Source organism: Solanum pennellii, chromosome 4 (genome assembly GCF_001406875.1).
Source record: "Solanum pennellii chromosome 4, SPENNV200".
Taxonomy (NCBI): domain Eukaryota; kingdom Viridiplantae; phylum Streptophyta; class Magnoliopsida; order Solanales; family Solanaceae; genus Solanum; species Solanum pennellii.
Window position 1 is genome coordinate 74,343,901 of NC_028640.1, and position 18,845 is coordinate 74,362,745.

Consider the following 18,845-nt stretch of genomic DNA (forward strand, 5'->3'; position numbering starts at 1 on the left):
GCAGAACACCTGATCACTACTGTAAAGTAGAACACCATCATTGCGTATAATGGTCGATAGGTCACAGCAGATAACGGGCCCCACCGATAGGACACGTGTCAGTAACAGAATTTCTTATCCTTTCAGCTTTGACATCTGTCCTGCTGAAAATTAATTAATACTAATACTAATACTTTAATTAAATTAAAGATTTTGAGATTAGAGATTACTTAACTGGAGGAGGTGCTGACTAATGACTAATGATTAAAAAAGTTACAGTTTAAAATCGGTTACAGGATTACAGCTGGCAGCTACGCGTTCCACAAAATGTCTTCTCTCTCCTCCTTCTCTCCTCCTCCGTTGACGACGTCGTCGTCTTCCACCACGCAGCAGCGGCGGAGTTGTGTCCGTCGTTCATTCAGGGGCGGCGCTTGCGTTTCACTTTCATCGATCACCGTTTCGTGTTCGACGAAGGAGCCGAAAGTTGTTGTAACCAGAGAACGCGGGAAGAACGGCAAGCTCATCAATGCTCTGGTACTCAATCAATTATTTGCTGGTTCTTCAATTTCGAGTTTTAATTGGATTTTTATGTTATTATCTCGAAGTTCTAGAGGTTTTGTGGTTGTTTCGTGGTGGTTCAGTGCTCGTTAGTGATATATTAGAGAGAATTTTGGCGTGTTTTTTTTTTTTGTAGCTACATTGGTATGAAGGAAGTAGCACATTAAATGTTTGATCAAATGCTTAAGTAAGTTTAACTTTGTAGCTGCTGATCACTTGGATTTCTAGGATGATAAAATGATATGATAGAGGAGGAACCAGGATTTGAAGTTTATGCGTTCTAGATTCTAAACGAATAATATCTAGAGATATATAATGAGTTTTTAAGACAAATTTTGTGTTTTTGAATCAAATTACTGGGTTTGGCAGAACCTGTAGCCAACGGTCTACCTTTTCCCCTGGATATGGTGGAGAAAGGGAAGAGTGAAATGATAATTAGTCTTGAGATCAGGAAGCATTTGGTTTAGCGGCACTGTGAAGGATATTATTCATGAATTTAGACGCATAGCTTAAAAGATTGTATTTTGTGGATTTGATTCAACAAAGTCTTAAATAAGGATGTAGTGAAGAGCACTAAATCATGTTCATGCCTATTTATGATAGATTCATTTCTTGCATCCTGGATTTTCAACATGGTGTGCTCGGTATGAAGGAGATATCTTCGGAAATATTATGAGAATTAGTCATTTTCTGATGTTTTGTTGCCAGAAATATTTCTCCATTTCTCAACTCTTAATTTCAGATCTTTTCCAATAAAAAGTTACAAGTTATTATCACCTTAGCACTCAAAAAAATCATGAAAGTGTTATCCTCAACAAAAAGTTCCCCAAAATCTGACTTATTTTTTGGTAAATGTCTTATGTCAAAGCAAGCACACAAGTTCATAAAAATCACTGTCTTGCTGGCAATACATCTTTGTTTGCTTTCTACTTGGGAAGAAAAGAAGCAAACGCGTGACAGGAATTTCATATTCTTTTCCTGAATCACGTACAAGATATATAAGAAATCACCATGAATGAGAACAAACAACTTTTTTAATGGGACCAAGTTTCTAACACCAAAGGTCAAGGTGATCTAGACTTGATACACGTGGGGACACAACTTTTTATCTGGGATTTCTCTCTAGAAAGTTGTAAATTTTGCATCTTCGTCAATTATGTTTTCCCTCTTTTTCATGCTTACAGGTCAGACATGGGATTGATTCTCTTGAGCTTCCTCTCATTCAGCATATGCACTTACCTGATCTAGACAGGCTCACTTCTTTATTAACTGGTAGGCTCTTGCAATTTGTGCTTTGGTTTGGAAATCATGGTTCATATTTGCTTGCCTGAGACTCATTGTTGAGCATCTGTATATTTATTTCTATGGAGTTATTCATTTCCCTTCATTGTATGAATTCTAGCTCATTTCTTCTAATGGCCTTTGATTTGCTTTGTCACAAAATATCCTATCTACAGACAATTTGTTTTAAAGGTTAGATTGGTGCGCTATACTAGAATTCTAAACAAAACAGATAGTTGCCCTTTCTTTTAAATACAATTTCCCAAGATTTCAAGGTCAAATGAATTTTTTTTCAAGTATCTGTATGGTTATTCAATTATTGAATTTGCGAAATTGAAATTGTTATGAGCATTAATATTTTCTTTGCTTTTTGTTTGTTTGGGGTGGATATGTCACGCCCCAAGCCTACACCCTGGCCGAAACTGGCACTCGAGAGGCCCCAAGCGAACCTTGGCCTGGCTAACACTTAGAGGAAGCTTAAATAACTTGAAACAGTCTCAAAAGATAAACTCATGAAATAAACTTAGAATATCTCAAAAGAAACATTCAACTAGCCAAAATGGCAACTCAAGTCTCAATATCAAACAACTGAAATATCAGATTAAAAAACTCATATCTAAATGTCTATGAAGCCTTTAGATACTAAGAGGTCGGGGTAAGTCCCCCGATCATCCTAACAATCGAAATAATCAAAATCAATAAAGCAAAACATAATCAAAGGGATCCTCCGGAAAGCAAAGAGGCTCACCAACTGACTTTGAGTCCTCAACTGGATCAACGAGGCGGTGGATGCTGATCTTGATTACCTGTATCTGCATCATAAAACGATGCAGGTCAAATGGTATCAGTATATTGAATGTACGAGCATGCGAGGGGAAAACTAAACATAACATAAGCTTAAACTAAATTTTGAAAGAAACACTTGCCTCATCTTTACTTAACTCATGGATACTCAACTCAACGCAAAAATAAACAACAGTAAAAGTGCAGATTATATAAAACATTTAAACAATGCAATGTATTTAAAACAACTACAATAACAACTTAATTTATATATACAGTAATATAATTCGGTGGGAGAACTCCCTAACCAACAACCATCATTATGAGCTATGCGATGATATAACGTCTCGCCCATGCTGCCAGAAATGTCCAATAACTTGTCGGGATATAGTATCCACTAGTCTATGATAAAAAGCACTAAAGAATCATCTAAAAAGTAATGACCCTTTCTATCCATGATGGCTACATGGTTTATGGAGACTTGAGTTATTATAAACTCATCCCATATCGGTGTTCAATACTACTTCCAAAATACTCAACTCATATGTTTAAAAACAAAATTCTTTCTGTGGTTTGAGATATTACTCAAAAACTAGCTGAAAGGCTCTCTTGGAAATCTGTGTTTTCTTTCTTATTTAAATGTGAAAACATTTAATCTTTGGGAATACTTAGTTCTCATATACTCTTCTTGAAGAAATGAACTTCATTTGTTACACTTATCTCAAAACTCAAGTCTTAAAAACAAGTTTAAAACATTTCCAGAAGACTTTTTGAAAGGACTCTAAAACTCTCTAGACTTGGCTCTTAACTTTCCTTAAATTTGAATTTATGAATTTAAGGATTGTGATTTGTGATAGGAAAGATCTCATGATGTTAGAAGTTTTTTTAGATAGTTAAACATGAGAAACGATCAAAAAATTACCATTTGGAAACAAGTACGTGAAGTGGAGATGCATTTAAATATTTGATCGCGAAATTTATTTTTGAAACAAAGGAGTCCGCGTCTCCTCCGCGACGCGGAGGTGATTTTTTGCACTGTGGGAGCAAGTCCGCGGACTTGTGTGTTGAAATCTGCTTGACTTTTTCCTTCTTCGTTTTCTCACCCCAATTAGCCTAAGCTAGATTTTTTTTCTAAATTTCCTCTTTAGATTCAGATACCTAATATATGTGTCGCGCCCCAAGCCTACACCTCGGACGTGACCGACACCCAATGACCATTGTTGGCCTTGAGTGAACCCTTGGCCTAGCTTACTTAAATCAGCGAAATACTTAACTCAATATAAATGAGAAAACATTCTCATAAGAAATACTTAAAATAACTGTCTTGGCCAAAATGACACTTAAGTCTCATGATAAAACATCTGAAATGTAAATAAATGGAGACTCAAATCTAAACTGTCTGACTCACTGACTATCTATCTATGAAGCCTCTATAATACTAAGATGAATGTTGGGACAAATTCCGCAACATACTATAATTGAAAGGACTAGAAAAATATAAAAGAGTCTTCGGAATGCAAGGAGGCTCACCACTGACTCCGAGTGCTCAAACTGAATCAACGAAGCGCTGGATGCTGATCCTGGGTACTTGCGTCTGCATCATAAGACGATGCAGGCAAACTGACATTTGTACATTGAATGTACGAGTATGCGAGTTGGAATGCTAAACAACATAGGCTAGAAATAGTCGGAAAGAAACTAAGAACTTACCTGGCTCAACTTAACATTACTGACTTTTTTCAATATAAAGCAATTTAAACACAAGTGCAATATAAAGAAAAACTATCTGAAAACATACTGGCAATTCTAGAAGTGTATAAGGGTACGAATAACTCTAAGATGTATGTAAAATACAATTAACTGCTGTATATATATAAATACATTTAACTTTTGTGGAAGTTTCTCTAACCGGCAACTATCATGTAAGAGCTATTGTGATGATACAGTGTTTTGCCTCACCTCACGCTGCCAGGGCCGTCCTATACCTTGCCGTCGATATAGAACCTGAACTACCTAATGGATCTACTAGTCTATGCTAAATAGGACTAAAGGAATCAACTAAAAAATATGACCCTTTTGTACCAATAGTGGCTACATGATTTATGGGGGCCGGAAGTAATCTGAACTCTCCCCCATATCAATGCTCAATACTGCTCCCAAAAAATATTATTATATCAGCTCTTATGTTTTTAAAAACATACTGACTTCTGTGATTTGAGATTAGTGCTCAAAACTTAGCTTAAATGCTATCTTGGAAATCTTAGTTTCCTCTCTTGCTTTATTTAGAAAGCGATTACTCTTTTTTGAAAGCTAGCTCGAAAGCTCTTTGAAAATCTCTGTTTTCGTTCTTAACTTAAATGTGAAACATTTATAAACTTTCACGGAATACTTAGTTCTCTTATAACTTTTGAGAATTGAACTCAACTATTTACTCTTTGCTTGACTTGAAACTCTTGACCCTACTCAACTCTTAGGGAATACTTAGTTTCCTTATATTTCTGAAAGGAAAGACTTCAACTTTTACTTTTTACTCTGACTTGAAAATTGAGCCTTAAAATGAAGTTAAAACATTTAATAAAGACAAACTTTACTTTGACTTGCTTCTTAACTTCAAGACTTAACTCTTAACTCCTTCGACTTTAATCTTAATTTTCCTTGAATTAGATTGTGGATTCAAGGTTATGATTTGCGTTCTTTAGTGATTTCTAGGTGTTTAGAAATCATTTGAAGTAATTAGAATCATCGAAAGGTGTTAATGTACCTTAGAAGGATTTAAAAGGGTTATAACTACGAAAACTGGGCAAAAATCGCCGATTCGGGCGCACTGGTGGCGTGCCGCGCCAGCCTTAATTGACTAAGGCTTGGTTGTGGCGCACTGGTTGCGCGCCGCACCAGGCCCCAGTTGATTGAAACCCTCTTTTGGTGCAATGCAGGCGCGACTTGCCTGGCCTTGCCCAGGTGCGTCTGATGAATTTTTCAACTTGCTTGCTGGCCCTAAATCACCTAAACCTCCATGGTTTCATCCCCAAACCCCTAGGATCATCAATACCTTCAATACCCATTGGATCTAACTCAAAAACCACATCGGAAACTACTAACCAACATCAATGGGCATGCAATCAACTCAACCAAAGGGATTCGACGAGATTATCAAGAATTCACTTCTAGTCGTCATCAATTCTAGAACTTTTGAACTGAAACTCACTTCTAGTCATGTAATCAATTCTAAAACTTCTGAACTTAAACAAGATTGGTATGCGGATGAATTATCCCAACACGAAAGAGCTCACATACCTTGATAGGAATCACCCCCGACGAATTCCACTCAAAATCCTTTGGTGTTCTTGGCAAAACCTTGATCTTTCTCTTTTCTCCTTCTTCTCTTCTCTTTTCTCCCAAGCCCTAAGCGTAAAAGAACTTTTCTCATCTGAACTAAAACTTATTTTTACCCCAATTAAACCCTTAAAATGTATTAGGAAATAATTGGTAAAAAGACTAGTTTGCCCTTTTTTAAATCTGGATTGGACTTTCTTTACTTTAACAATCCATCTTTCGAAAGGCAAAGGCATATCTCCCTCATACGATATCGAAATCGTGCAAACTTGGCGCCGTTTGAAAGATCTTTTCAACAATCCCAGAACTACCTCTAACTCCTCTTGAGCTACAAGTTATGGCCATTTGAAAATGACCAAAACTCACTTCTTGAACTTAGAAAATTTTCAGATTCTCTCTTTTCTTTCCAACAGTGATTATTCTTAGTTTCTTTGCTTATTCCTATTTATTTTGAGTTACGAGATGTTACAATATGTACACACGATCCTAACTCAAAACAACTCTAAAATCGACACAATTTCTTCAAGAACTCAACAATCCCATCAAATCTCAAGAACTAAAGCCAATTTCAAGAACATAATTCAAGAAACATCATACTTTCAACTTTTTAGAATGAATTTCGCTGAAACAAACATGATTTGCGCGTGGGTGAAAGAACCCAACGCTATGAAAGTCTCACATACCTCTTTATGGATCAATCCTTGGCGAAATGACTTCGATTCCGCAAGAAATCTCCAAGAACACTTGACCTCTCTCTTCTCTCAAAGGCCTAGTGTATTTCTTAATTGTGTAAACTGAACTAACTCAGTTTAGACCCCAAATAACTTACTAAATATGAAATAATTTAATTGGGTAATGAAAAGACCATAATACCCTCCTAAATTCAGTTTTGACTTTTCTTATCTAGACTAGACAGCGCAACTTCAAATGGGCATATCTCCCCCATAAAAACTCGAAATTGAGCAAAACTCGGTGGTGTTGGAAAGATAATTCAAAGATCTTTCCTACGGTATCTTATAGCACACCTTACTCATCCTGAGCTAGGAGTTATGATTGTTTGAAGTTGACCCAGAACCTAAACTTAATATAACTAGGTGTTGCACAATACCACCTTTGTGGCCTTCTTTTTTATGTTGGCTTCCCGAAAAATTATAGACTATGGAGATGACATTTTCTGAACAATAGCATATCATGCATTCAGACACAAATAAAGTGAGGTCATTGCTTTGAGATATTGCTATTGCATATATATGCAAACAAGCCAAGTACTTCCATTACTTTTCTTTTTATTGCTATTATAAGTATAAACCATACAGTCATTTATGTAATGCCCAAGGCTATAGTAATTATTTAGTTTATTTGCATTTCCATGCATTATTTTGTTACTAGTGTGATTGCTGAGACGAGTACTAATATCACCTTTATTACTCCCTCCTTGTGAAATTCAACGAATGTGATGTGGACACAAGCTTGCGTGCATCAGCAATCACGATCCTTACCTACTCTAGAGTATATGCAGTTCTAATTTTTCAGTTACGCTTAAGTTTCTAAAAGTTGAGGTGGGTTTTATTTCCTGAAAGACAACGACCTACACTATTATTTACTACATAATTGTGCTTGATGATATAAAAGAGTAACATTTGTATTCAGTAAAATTATGTATTTAGGCTTAATAGAAAAAAAAATCAATAAAATATGAACAGTATATAAGACAAGCAAAAAGGAGAGTTGCTCTTTGATTTCTCTTAATTGCTGCAGGCCTTAAGTTGCTCTTTGATTTCTCTTATATGCTGCAGGCCTTACAAATTCTTTCCAATAAGGACCTAATGCCTATGGTGATTAATTTTCAAAACCATCTAATGGTTATCGTATTCCTCTCACTTGGATTAATTAAAAAAATAGTTGAATTCTAAATCGTCAAACCATGAACAGATCTTTGTTTAAAGAAATAATTTTAGATTTAAATACAAACATAAGAATGTAATACCATTCATTATGGTATTGCTCTCTCGGTTAAAATGGAGACAATTGGATAAATCTCACAGTTCACATTTAAAGCAATTGATAACAAAGTAAACGAGAGTTAATAATTGGAATAACATGAGAACACCATGACTTATTACTGATATTAGGTACATAAAGTGTGTAAGCCAGCACCAGCCAGCATATTAAGTAAAAGTAGATGAATATACCATAATAGAAGACTTACACAGTTAGGATCTAAAAGCATTATACAGAGGACTACATATAGAAACTGTACCTTCTTGCTATCAACATATTGTAGTCGATTGCAAGAGCGGACGTTCGTGCTACAATGAAGAGAGACAGTAACAGGGAAGCTTGGTTTGAGTATTTGCACACTTCTGTCCTTCTGTTGTAAATAACTATTTAGTGGTCTTCGATTACAACTTATATCAGCAAACTTTTTATGATTGATCAGTTCTACACCCTTGAAAGTCCTCTCCAGATTTGGTGAAACCAATAGCTTAACATGTTATCTGCTGTCTCTAATGTTTTTCCCCATTTCTTCTTGTGATTACAGAGGCCACGTTCGACTGGATTATCATTACTTCACCAGAGGCGGGAAAGGTTTTTCTTGATGCTTGGAAGTAAGTTTAGGTTGAATTAACCAGTAAAGAGGGTTAATTTTGTCTGACGTTCTTCACCTTCTGATTTTAAATAACTAAACTATCTTCTTGACTAGTCTTTAGTACAGTTCCTTTGTTCGTTGAATAGGAGGATCACTTTGACTATAGGCTATTAGGCTATACCCATTGGTAAGTTTTACCAAAGACGAAAATGATTTATTTGATATTATGGATAGCTGGTCTGGAGAATATATCTGTGAAGTTGGCTTTAAAAATAAAAATGCCGAGAAAGTTACAAGATCTGATGTTAAATTTAGTCATTTTGTGTTGGACTTGTCAGTAAAACAAGTCATTGCAGTGTTTAAAAACGTTGTTGCTTGCTTGTGTAGACAAATCGGGTTTTAAAACTATGTTCTCACTTCTCAGCATGTTTGAGAATCTTATCTACTCGTTGAAGATTTTTCATTTTACTTTCACAAGTTTGAGAAAGACCAATTGTCCTGAGGTACAAATACTTCCTATATAATATGGTCATTGGCATATTAAGTTTGATTATCCACTGAATTGATGTGTTTATGTGACAAATAGCACCTGCTAAGCATTACGATACAACTTAGGGAGATTCACACCCAAGAAAGTAGTTATTGAGGTGGGAGAACCCAAAGCTATATAAGTCCCACTTCAACTCCCTATTAAACTGGTGTGGGACTCAAGTCCCATACCTTGCTATAGAATCATAACAAACCACCACGCTCTGCATTGGTCGTCCTCGACGGCTGTGTGCGCTAGACCATTTCTAACCCTGGGCAACACTACAATATTGGCATCACCATTCAAGGCACGAAGGGCAGTGGGTACAACCTAGGGAGAACCACACCCGAAAGCTAGTTTTTTAGGTGAAAAATCCAAAGCTATATAAGTCCTACATCAGCTTCCCCATTTAACCAATGTGAGACTCAAGTCCCGTACCTTGCAATAGGATCATAACATATTATCATCAACCCCAGTTCTGGTTGAACCTTCCATCCATCAACTGTATACTTTTTCCTAAATGAAGCATTGAACACTTGTATAAAAGACTCTCAGTTGATTGTCAGCATATACAAAAAGCGAGAGTCATTAGAGTGTGTCCTGTTATGTGTGTACTTATGTTGTCAAATGAAATATTGAACTAAAGATGGTACAATAATTAATTCCCCAAAATATGAAGTATTACTATATATGTTTTTCATTACTGTTTATTGGTTGAAAGAAGCCTCAAATTCTTCAAGCTGTCTAGATGATCTATATTTACTTTTGCTGTCTCTGGTCCCTCATACTTATTCTAATTTATCACTTAGAGCTGCTGGGACCCCATCTGTCAGAGTAGGAGTTGTTGGATCTGGTACAGCCAGCATATTTGATGAAGCTGTTCAGTCTTCAAAGCAGTATCTTGATATGGCATTTGCACCATCGAAGGGTATTAAGTAAACTTCCCACTTGCTCTTTTGACATTTAGAAATAGCATAAGGCACACATGTGCATCAGGAATTGCATTTGTCATTCATTTAAATACCTTTTTTTCCTTGCAAACTGTTCCGCAGTAAAAAATTGACTGACGTTATGTTATTGCCTGAGTGACTGAAAATTTCATTCTATTTGCATTTCAGCAACTGGCAAGGTTTTAGCTTTAGAGCTTCCGAAGAATGGAAATGACAAGTGCACAGTTCTCTATCCTGCTTCAGCAAAAGCCAGCACTGACATCGGTGTGTGCATATTACTCCATCTCTTTATGTTTCTGTCTCTCCTAATTCTCCCATCTATCTGATTTCATACAGAGATTTTTTTCCTTGTATATTCGTTCTGATTTTTTCTGGTTCTGTAGGGATCTATAGTTTCCGTGGAGGTGCCTTTTCTATTGTAAACCATTATTTAGAAAAAAATTGAAAAGGAAGAACAAAAGAAACAGATTAGCCACAAAAGTCTTAGCTCATTCCCTTTCCTCGTGGCCATAATCTGTACAAGAGTCTCATTCATCCGATATTTTGCAACTGTCTCACCTTGATAGTTCATGTTTAGTATGCAAATTTTCCTCGGAATATAGAAGTATTTTGAGTAGTTTTAAACTGACATATGGCTCCGTCATTTCAGAGGAAGGACTTTCTGGGCGGGGATTCGAGGTTACTCGGCTGAACACTTACACAACGGTATGATATTTCTCTTTTGCCTAATTGGAGAAGAAAATTCATTTTTACTCACAAGAGACCACTGTGCTTGCGAATTTGGTAATACACACTTGCCCTGAAAAAGAGGGTCACTTGTCACCTTTTCCTGACATTTGGTCAAAGTTCAGATAGAGCACCACATCTTGGATCCTTCTCTTGAAAGAAAACTAATTAGATTTCATCCTGCTGCCTATGACCTTTCCATTTCTTGCAGGCACCAGTCAATCACGTTGATCAATATCTTCTTGAACTAGCACTCTCTGTTCCCGTTGTTACTGTAGCATCTCCTTCTGCCCTCAGGTACGATGTTCCAAATTATTCATTTATATAGCAAAAGTAGATGATGACAGGTTGATATCTAATATTGGCTTAAGCAAGTGCACTAATTCTATAGCTGATGACTGTAATTCCACCAACATGCTAGAAAATACTAGACAGATGTTTCCAGACATAGTTCATTGAGCCAGGGAACAGAATTGTATCCTTATGTTCTTCATCCTTCTACCTTAAATTTTTAGAGGCTTTATTCTCTTTCTCCTTTCTCATTCCTTTTTCCTTCTGCTGGGTTATTTGACAGGGTATGGGCTAATCTTACTGCATCGAGACAGTGGGACAATGCTGTTGCATGTATTGGGGAGACAACAGCTTCTGCAGCTAAAAAACTTGGGTTCAGAAATATATACCATCCAACAAGTCCTGGTCTTGAAGGGTAACTTGTTGATCTAAGTCTCTTATTCTGCTTTTCTGATTGGGACTTTCTTCCTTTCTGGTTGTCCCTAATATTATAAGATATTTTGACTCTGTTCTGCAAGAAGAACAGTGCTACTTCCAATACAAAAACTGCTATTTTAGCATCTATGTTTGCCTCATGTAATTGGTATGATCTCTTTTGCTGTGAAGTGACTATTCACTGTCATATGGAAGGAGTTGGCTGTGAGAAGAGTATAAAGCAGCAAATGGAAAACTATACTTTATTCTGGTCCTTGTCTTTGTATTTTCTTTCTTCAAAAGTAGTATCTACGGAATAAGGATCATATATTCTTTGTTTGTCCCTTTTAACCTGTGTAATTTCTATTTACATTATACAATAAACCAGTGAGAATTATCCCAGATACCATTGTAAGACTTAGCTTTCCTCTGCATAGAGTTGTCTCTTGGAAATTTTAACCTTCCTGTAACCATTCATAATATTATTTGTTCAACCTTTTCAATATTATGGAGTTCAATGTTAAATGAGACTCACTTCTTTCAAGAGCTTACCTTCAAAACTCTACAGAAGTTCTAAGACACCCATCCTTTTCTGTTCTTACCTATTTCTACATTTTTCTTGTGTCTTAATAGTGGCTCATAATATGCCATAGTACTTTATTAAATTGGTAATTACTACTTCTTATGCTTCGGTATTATCATTACATTTTTTTTGCTTTGGTTATTGTACTGTTTGTTGTTGCTACCATTTCTTTTCTCCATTATTTCTATATGGTTGCTTCACTATGTCATTTCCTTTCCTTATTGGTTTTGATATGCTTTATTGGAATAAAGGGTCTATTGGGGACAGTCTCTCTACCTTCGCAAGGTAGGGGTAAGGCTGCGTGCACATCACCCTCCCAGACCCCGATTGTGGGATTACAGTTGATATGTTGGTAATTACTGCTACTACTGCTACTATTTTGTAAGTTAATATTTTAGTAAGTAGCTTTTAGTGAAGGATAACATTCTATTAAGTAACTTTAAAAGAGACTATTTTCTCCTTGTTCGACTCTCTTTGAGAATATTGTGTATATTAGATAGAATCAGTTACGCATATTATTTATTTGTAGTTATGTCCCTAATTTTGACTAGATGTCTGTATAAACACTCAATTGCTCAGGAGAATGATCAAGCGATACATTCTAAATTCTTTTTCCATGTATCTCTTTAACATTCTTGTCTATGAAGGGCAAGGCACTGCTGGTATCTATCCTCTTTTTCTTATGCCCCTTGTCTTGGCCATCTAAACTCTCATCTTACTAGAAGGGTATGTGCTGAGTAAATTGGTGACGTGAATTGGAAAGTCCAAGTACAATTTTAATATTTGTGTTTCATCCTTCTACAACTATTATCAAATAAAAATCAGACTAAATTTTAGCCAAATGTTAGCACTGAAGTTATTCCATTGAGGAAGCTTAAGCATTTAGGAGCTAGGGTTGACTGGCTTGGTGAATGATCATGCAGAATGTGGTGGATAATCTTTCTTGTCAAGCACCAGATTTCAAGTGTTAGGTTCTTGGTTTTTTTCTAACTGCTAAGTATGAGTACTTGTGATAGGACCCGATTCTTAATTGGGGCAAAGACCATCTGCTGATATGCTCATTGACCCATGGGAGTATTACCTCTCCTGCTGACTCTTTTAGGGATGTAGTGAGATATATTGGAGGCAGGGACTATATATTTGTTTCCACTTTCCATTATGTGTGCGTCAGTTACGCTTACATTTTGATCTACTTGATGCTATGAGTCACATGGTGCAGGTGGGTAAGCAGCGTTCTGGAAGCATTAGAAGTTCATGAGCAAGTCCAAAAAGTCTAAAGATTTTGCAGTGTGACTCCTGGTATTTTCTGGTAAAAAAGGTTTTCCAAGTTCATATTTTTCATCATAGTCCATAACACATAAAGACAGACATGTTTAAAATGATTGATGTGCATGTCTCTCTAATATAGGTTATATGTTACTTACAGTAATAGCTGCATCACACGCTTGGCTAAGCTCTGGTTTCCATTGGCATCTTTGCTATGACAAAGCTAATTAAGAGCTTTTCATACTTGCATCTTCAACACTGTGAAGTATTTTGAGATCTTTGTGGCATTTCCGTGTAGAAGCGTGTAAGTGTAGGATCTAATTGACACAGCTTATGAGAAGACGGCTTTTGTCGTGGGGAGGTATTACCCACTTGTCTAGCCAACATTTCTTGTGAGGTAAGCCTGTCTTCCTAGCATAGGATCTTTCCACTGTAATTGTTCCATATGTAGATATATCCCCTTATTTTTGCTTTATATTTTCTGTAATATTTACATGGCTTGAAGCCTGTTGTCTTCAGAATTGACAAAAGCCGGTCCCCTCCCGGTTCATACTCCAACACAAATTTCCTCGAAGAGAAACATCAAGGCTACTTGTATTTATCTAATATTAGCCATATTCCTTATAGTGCATAATGTGTTGATTTTTGTGTTCTTTTACTGAAATCCCATGCTCCATTTAAACTATCTGCATGGAATGTGATGGCAGCTCATAGTTTTGCACATATACTAACATAAACAGCTCTATGGAAGGAGGGCTAACTCATCCAAGCATCTTCTGTTATTGATGTCTCGGTTCCTTTTTATGGTTCAGATCCCAAATAATATGGGATTAAAATTGACCAACCCACACGTTCACTTGTTGCATAATGCTTTGAAGCTGTAAACCATAGTTGTTTGCTCCCATTTTTCTGAAGCTACATAGATTGAGAAATTTGCCTTTGCAACAATGAAATCATGGCGAGTACCACGCCCGAGGGTGTGACCCAGTGGCAAATGAATTAATTAGCTTGAGAACATTGGGTCTCAAGTTCAACCAAAACACTAGGTGATTTCTTTTCATATGTTCTATCTTTTATGATACCTATAGTTGTGTATGTGGAATTAATCGAGGTGTGTGTAAGTTAATCAATACATGTTGCTGGTGGGCGGCAACAGATATTGTGGCACTAATCAAGGTGTGAAAGCTGACCTCACACCTTTTGTTATTTAAAAATCATGGCGAGTACTGCACGCTAACAGTAGTGTGTTAATATTAATTTATTATTTGTTTGGTCTGCATCCCCATGCCAATTTATTCTTTGTAGGTTGAAATTCTTCTTGAGCTAGAATTGGGCTACTTTAGTTGTTGGTGGGGTGGGAGAGTGTGAGATTTGTTAGCTCCAAATTGCTCTAATTCCCACTACTTGTGAGTATAATATTTCGTAATTAGTTGAAATCATATTAAAATGATAATTAGTGGTACTAAATCCACACAGAGGGAAGCATCGTCCTTCACTTTCTCAGTTCTGTTTTTATGTACTGAGATTCAAAGCACGAGGGTTAAACTATCTTGTTTTCAATGTTGATTCAGACATAATATTCAACTTTTTGGAGATTAAAAAAAATAGTGTGTATTTAAACTATACAAAACCTTATTAATAATAATTAAATTCAAAATATGAAGACAGATTATCCAAAACTACACATCATCAAACTCCATATTGAGATGATAAACTCCTCCAAACAACAAAAATACTAATTACAAAGCGTTTTCAACTTTTTACGTCAATAAACAAAAAGAAATATGGCTTACAAAAAAATGACAAAGTTTACAGACTGTCTACAGGGAATATACCTGCCTTCGAAAAAATATATACGACAAGAAAAATAAATAGTTTTGTATAACTATTTTTAGTAATGTGGACAATTAATATTAGACAAATGTCATGGGGGATATTTAATTAGTTTAGAACGGACGATATCACTAAATCATTGTAATTCTAACACTAGAAAAAATTATTGAGCCGTCCACTGCGTCAAAATGCCTAAGAAATATTCAACTAATTTAGGGAGTTCATTATAAACAAAACAAAATAGTGAGCTTAGAGATTTCCAAATAAACAAGAACAAAACGATCATTAATATTAATCTTTAATTATATTGGCCGGACACAAAATTTAAAAACCTTAGTCATTTATTTAAATGTGTCAATATGAATATTTATACTTGTTATCAATCATTTCTCACACAAATTAAAAATGGTTAAAACATCATATTTCCACTTCTTTTTCCTAACCTTGTTAGCTTTATCTAATTTAGTGCATTGTTATAAACCTAAAAGCCTAAAACCAATTTCTCATTATTTCAAAATAAACATAGAAAAAACTACTAGTAGTAGAAGTGTATCACAAAGGACTTCACCAGTACATTTTGTGACTCAAAATTCACTCAAAGATAGTGATAAAATTGAAAAATTGCCTGGTGAACCTGAAGATGTAGATTTTAACCAGTATTCAGGATATGTTACAGTTGATTCAAGTGCTGGAAGAGCTTTGTTTTATTATTTCGTCGAATCGCCTACACATTCTGCTTCTAAGCCTCTTGTCTTATGGCTCAATGGAGGTTAGCTTCTTTTTTTTTATTTTTTGAAGTACTATTTAGTAATTTCATATATTGGTAAAATGGAATGTATCTTATGTCGGGTTTTTATCTGTGATAAGGTCTGCATACACACGACCTTCCCAAGATCTCACTTGTAAGATAACACAGAATATATCGTTGTTGATCATTTAATAAACATTTTGTTACAAGCAGGGCCAGGTTGTTCCTCACTTGGAGGAGGAGCATTTGGTGAACTTGGTCCATTTAGAGTTAACAAAGATGGAACTCTACAGAGGAATCAATTTTCATGGATTTCTGGTGAATCAATCAAAAGAAGTTCAAATTTAAAGTCACTGTTTTTACTACACACAAACTAGTAGTACTAATGAATTTAACATTTCATTCATCAGAGGCCAACATAATATTTCTCGAATCACCTGCTGGCGTTGGATTTTCATATACAAACACAAGTTCTGACTTCAATTTTAGCGGAGACAGAACAACAGCTCGTGATTCTTACACCTTTCTAGTCTATTGGCTCGAACGATTTCCAGAATATAAACCTAATGACTTTTACCTTATTGGAGAGAGCTACGCGGGACATTACATCCCTCAACTTGCTCAGCTTATACTTCTTCACAACAACAACTCAAACGAGACGATTAGTACTATAAACTTGAAAGGAATTGCTGTAAGTTTTCTCATCTGATCAACATCTATGCGACAAAATTATCAAAAAGATTAGCTATTTAGCGATATATTAATTCTTTTGATGGAATTCACATGTAGATTGGCAATGCCTATGTTGATTTCGAAGCCAACATGAAAGGAACAACAGAGTATTACTGGTCTCATGCACTAATTTCAGAGGAATTATACAACAAAATCATATTAACCTGCAATTTTTCTACTCCATCATCTGTCTCCAAGAAATGCAACGCGTATTTGGATCAAATCGATGAAGAAATTGGAAATATCTTCATCTACAACGTCTACGCGTCATTGTGCACCAACAGATCACCCTCAAGTACCTCAGTAAGTAAATGCTACATCATTTTTAATCCTCAATGTCTTGAAAAAAACTAGTGAAATGTTGATTTAAACTAACTTCTCGCGGTGTTTTATTCTTGTTTATAAATAGATATCGGATGTTGATCCGTGCCTTCCGAGTTACATTCAGTCTTACTTCAACATACCAGAAGTTCAGAAGGCGATGCACGCGAATGTTACAAATCTTCCTTATCCATGGGAAAGTTGCAAGTATATGGCTCTTGATTTAGTGAAAAAAAAAACTTAAAATTTTGTTATAGTATTCATTTCTAAGCATAATTGTAACACTAATCATAAATTTTCTTTTTATTGAGAACAGTAACACACTTAATCTCAACTGGAAAGATAGACCATTGAGTGTTTTGCCACTTTTACATCAGTTGATGAAGAGTGGATTAAGGATATGGCTGTATAGGTAAGTATTTATTTGTGTTGCACCTTTCAGATTTCGAGATTCAAACAACTTTTCTGTGACCGTGTTTTTTTATACATGTATCTGTCATGTTTGAATTCACGGTCAAAATTAAAAAGTTTGACTCTTGAAATTTGAAATGTGCCGTATAAATTGAGACAGAAGGAGTATACAATTTCATTCATTACCTAGTTTATCATGCATTATTCAAGATAACATAATGTGGTATGAAAATGTATATTTTGCAGTGGTGACATGGATGTTGTAGTGCCAGTGACAGATACTAGATATGCTATAAAGATGTTAAATTTATCAGTTAAGACGTCTTGGTACCCTTGGTACTTACAAGGAGAGGTAAAAACTCATATTTTTAAAAAATTATTTTTTTCATTTTTAATTATCGCGTTTATGGGGATCAGAGAGATTAAAAATAGGGGTCGGAGAGACAGTGAAAGCTTAATTAGATAGCGAATGAAACGACATTTGATGTTCTTCAGAATGAGCTAAAATAGTTGCGGATACAAAATTAGCACTACCCTGCTTTTGTCTTGTATCTTACCTTCTTATTGTTATTTGGTGGCTAAAAAAGGGTCTAATTAGTCATAGTTTCCTTTCCCCAAAGGGTTGGTTAGCCTTGTTGTCATCCAACTTGAGATCGATCAGATAAGCTTTTGCTTCTTTTTTTTTTTTGATGCTCGTCATTATAGTGATTCATTTGTTCAAATGTTGACACTGCTTACGAAAAATTCTACATACGCCTCTATGTGCAGGTTGGTGGATATGTAGAGGAGTATAAAAACTTGACATTTGTGACAATAAGAGGAGCAGGTCATTTTGTTCCAACATATCAACCAAATCGAGCTTTGGCTTTTTTCTCCCATTTTCTTAGTGGAAAGCCTCCCCTTAAAAAGTAGTATAACAACATTATTACAATGGAAGAATATATTATATATATTTGCCTTTTCTGCACAACAACAAACAATATTCTAAAATAGACGTTACTAAAAGATCACTATTTTTCCATCGAAATTTAATATTTTGATTGAATTGGTAAGACGCGTGGATCATTTGGGCCTAAGATCACCCAGTTGGGGGCTGAAATACTTACGATTTGTTGGGCTTCTTAATCACATACAGGCCTATGTTTGTTAGCCCAAGGAATATAAGAGGGGTTTAACTCTCTTTTTCTATCTTTTTTTTTTATGTTTGGTACGTAAGTAAAATATATTAGTATTATCTCACGATATGCGTATATTTTATTCTCTCTAAATCTCATCTGTGAGATTAATGTACTATGTATTTTGTTACTGTTGGAGGGTGGAAAAGACAATTAATATGAAATATCAGTTGTTGAACTTGTTTTCTTGATTTTCACTAGGAAAGTCATTTTTCCATTTTTAAGGGAATTGTTTTTGTTAATAACAATATATGTTGATTAATTGAACGTGTAAAAGTTAAAAACGTTTTCTGAAAAATATTTTCCTTGATTCAATATATCTCAAATTTTTAACTCTTCTTG

The 18,845-nt window shown here is 35.4% G+C and overlaps 2 protein-coding genes across 4 annotated transcripts; both read left to right on the top strand.

Moving 5' to 3' along the window:
- Window positions 1-256: 256 nt before the first annotated feature.
- Window positions 257-13,934, top strand: LOC107018040 (uroporphyrinogen-III synthase, chloroplastic). 3 transcript variants are annotated; one of them, XM_015218397.2, is made up of 10 exons: window positions 257-513; window positions 1,722-1,809; window positions 8,477-8,543; window positions 9,863-9,981; window positions 10,172-10,267; window positions 10,653-10,708; window positions 10,941-11,026; window positions 11,304-11,435; window positions 13,237-13,326; window positions 13,426-13,934. In XM_015218397.2, exons 1-9 carry the CDS (start codon window positions 307-309, stop codon window positions 13,292-13,294), a joined length of 909 nt encoding a protein of 302 aa, XP_015073883.1. In that variant the 5' UTR covers window positions 257-306; the 3' UTR covers window positions 13,295-13,326; window positions 13,426-13,934. The 3 variants fall into 3 exon arrangements, with proteins under 3 accessions (XP_015073883.1, XP_015073884.1, XP_015073882.1); XM_015218398.2 differs by having other exon boundaries at window positions 13,237-13,316; window positions 13,444-13,934; XM_015218396.2 differs by having other exon boundaries at window positions 13,444-13,929.
- Window positions 13,935-15,521: 1,587 nt separating this feature from the next.
- LOC107018039 (putative serine carboxypeptidase-like 23) lies at window positions 15,522-18,631 on the top strand. Its single transcript, XM_015218394.2, has 8 exons — window positions 15,522-15,885; window positions 16,078-16,182; window positions 16,275-16,555; window positions 16,654-16,899; window positions 17,006-17,124; window positions 17,234-17,329; window positions 17,575-17,680; window positions 18,097-18,631. Exons 1-8 carry the CDS (start codon window positions 15,522-15,524, stop codon window positions 18,238-18,240), a joined length of 1,461 nt encoding a protein of 486 aa, XP_015073880.1. The 3' UTR covers window positions 18,241-18,631.
- Window positions 18,632-18,845: the final 214 nt, after the last annotated feature.

What these genes read in the sequence shown, in the direction of transcription:
- LOC107018040 (XM_015218397.2), top strand. Translation starts at nt 307, where the DNA reads ATGTCTTCTCTCTCCTCCTTCTCTCCTCCTCCGTTGACGACGTCGTCG. An exon ending in GCAAGCTCATCAATGCTCTG is followed by an intron (nt 514 to 1,721) that starts GTACTCAATCAA and finishes TCATGCTTACAG; the next exon opens with GTCAGACATGGGATTGATTC. An exon ending in GGCTGAACACTTACACAACG is followed by an intron (nt 10,709 to 10,940) that starts GTATGATATTTC and finishes CATTTCTTGCAG; the next exon opens with GCACCAGTCAATCACGTTGA.
- LOC107018039 (XM_015218394.2), top strand. Translation starts at nt 15,522, where the DNA reads ATGGTTAAAACATCATATTTCCACTTCTTTTTCCTAACCTTGTTAGCT. An exon ending in TCAATTTTCATGGATTTCTG is followed by an intron (nt 16,183 to 16,274) that starts GTGAATCAATCA and finishes TTCATTCATCAG; the next exon opens with AGGCCAACATAATATTTCTC. An exon ending in GATCACCCTCAAGTACCTCA is followed by an intron (nt 16,900 to 17,005) that starts GTAAGTAAATGC and finishes GTTTATAAATAG; the next exon opens with ATATCGGATGTTGATCCGTG.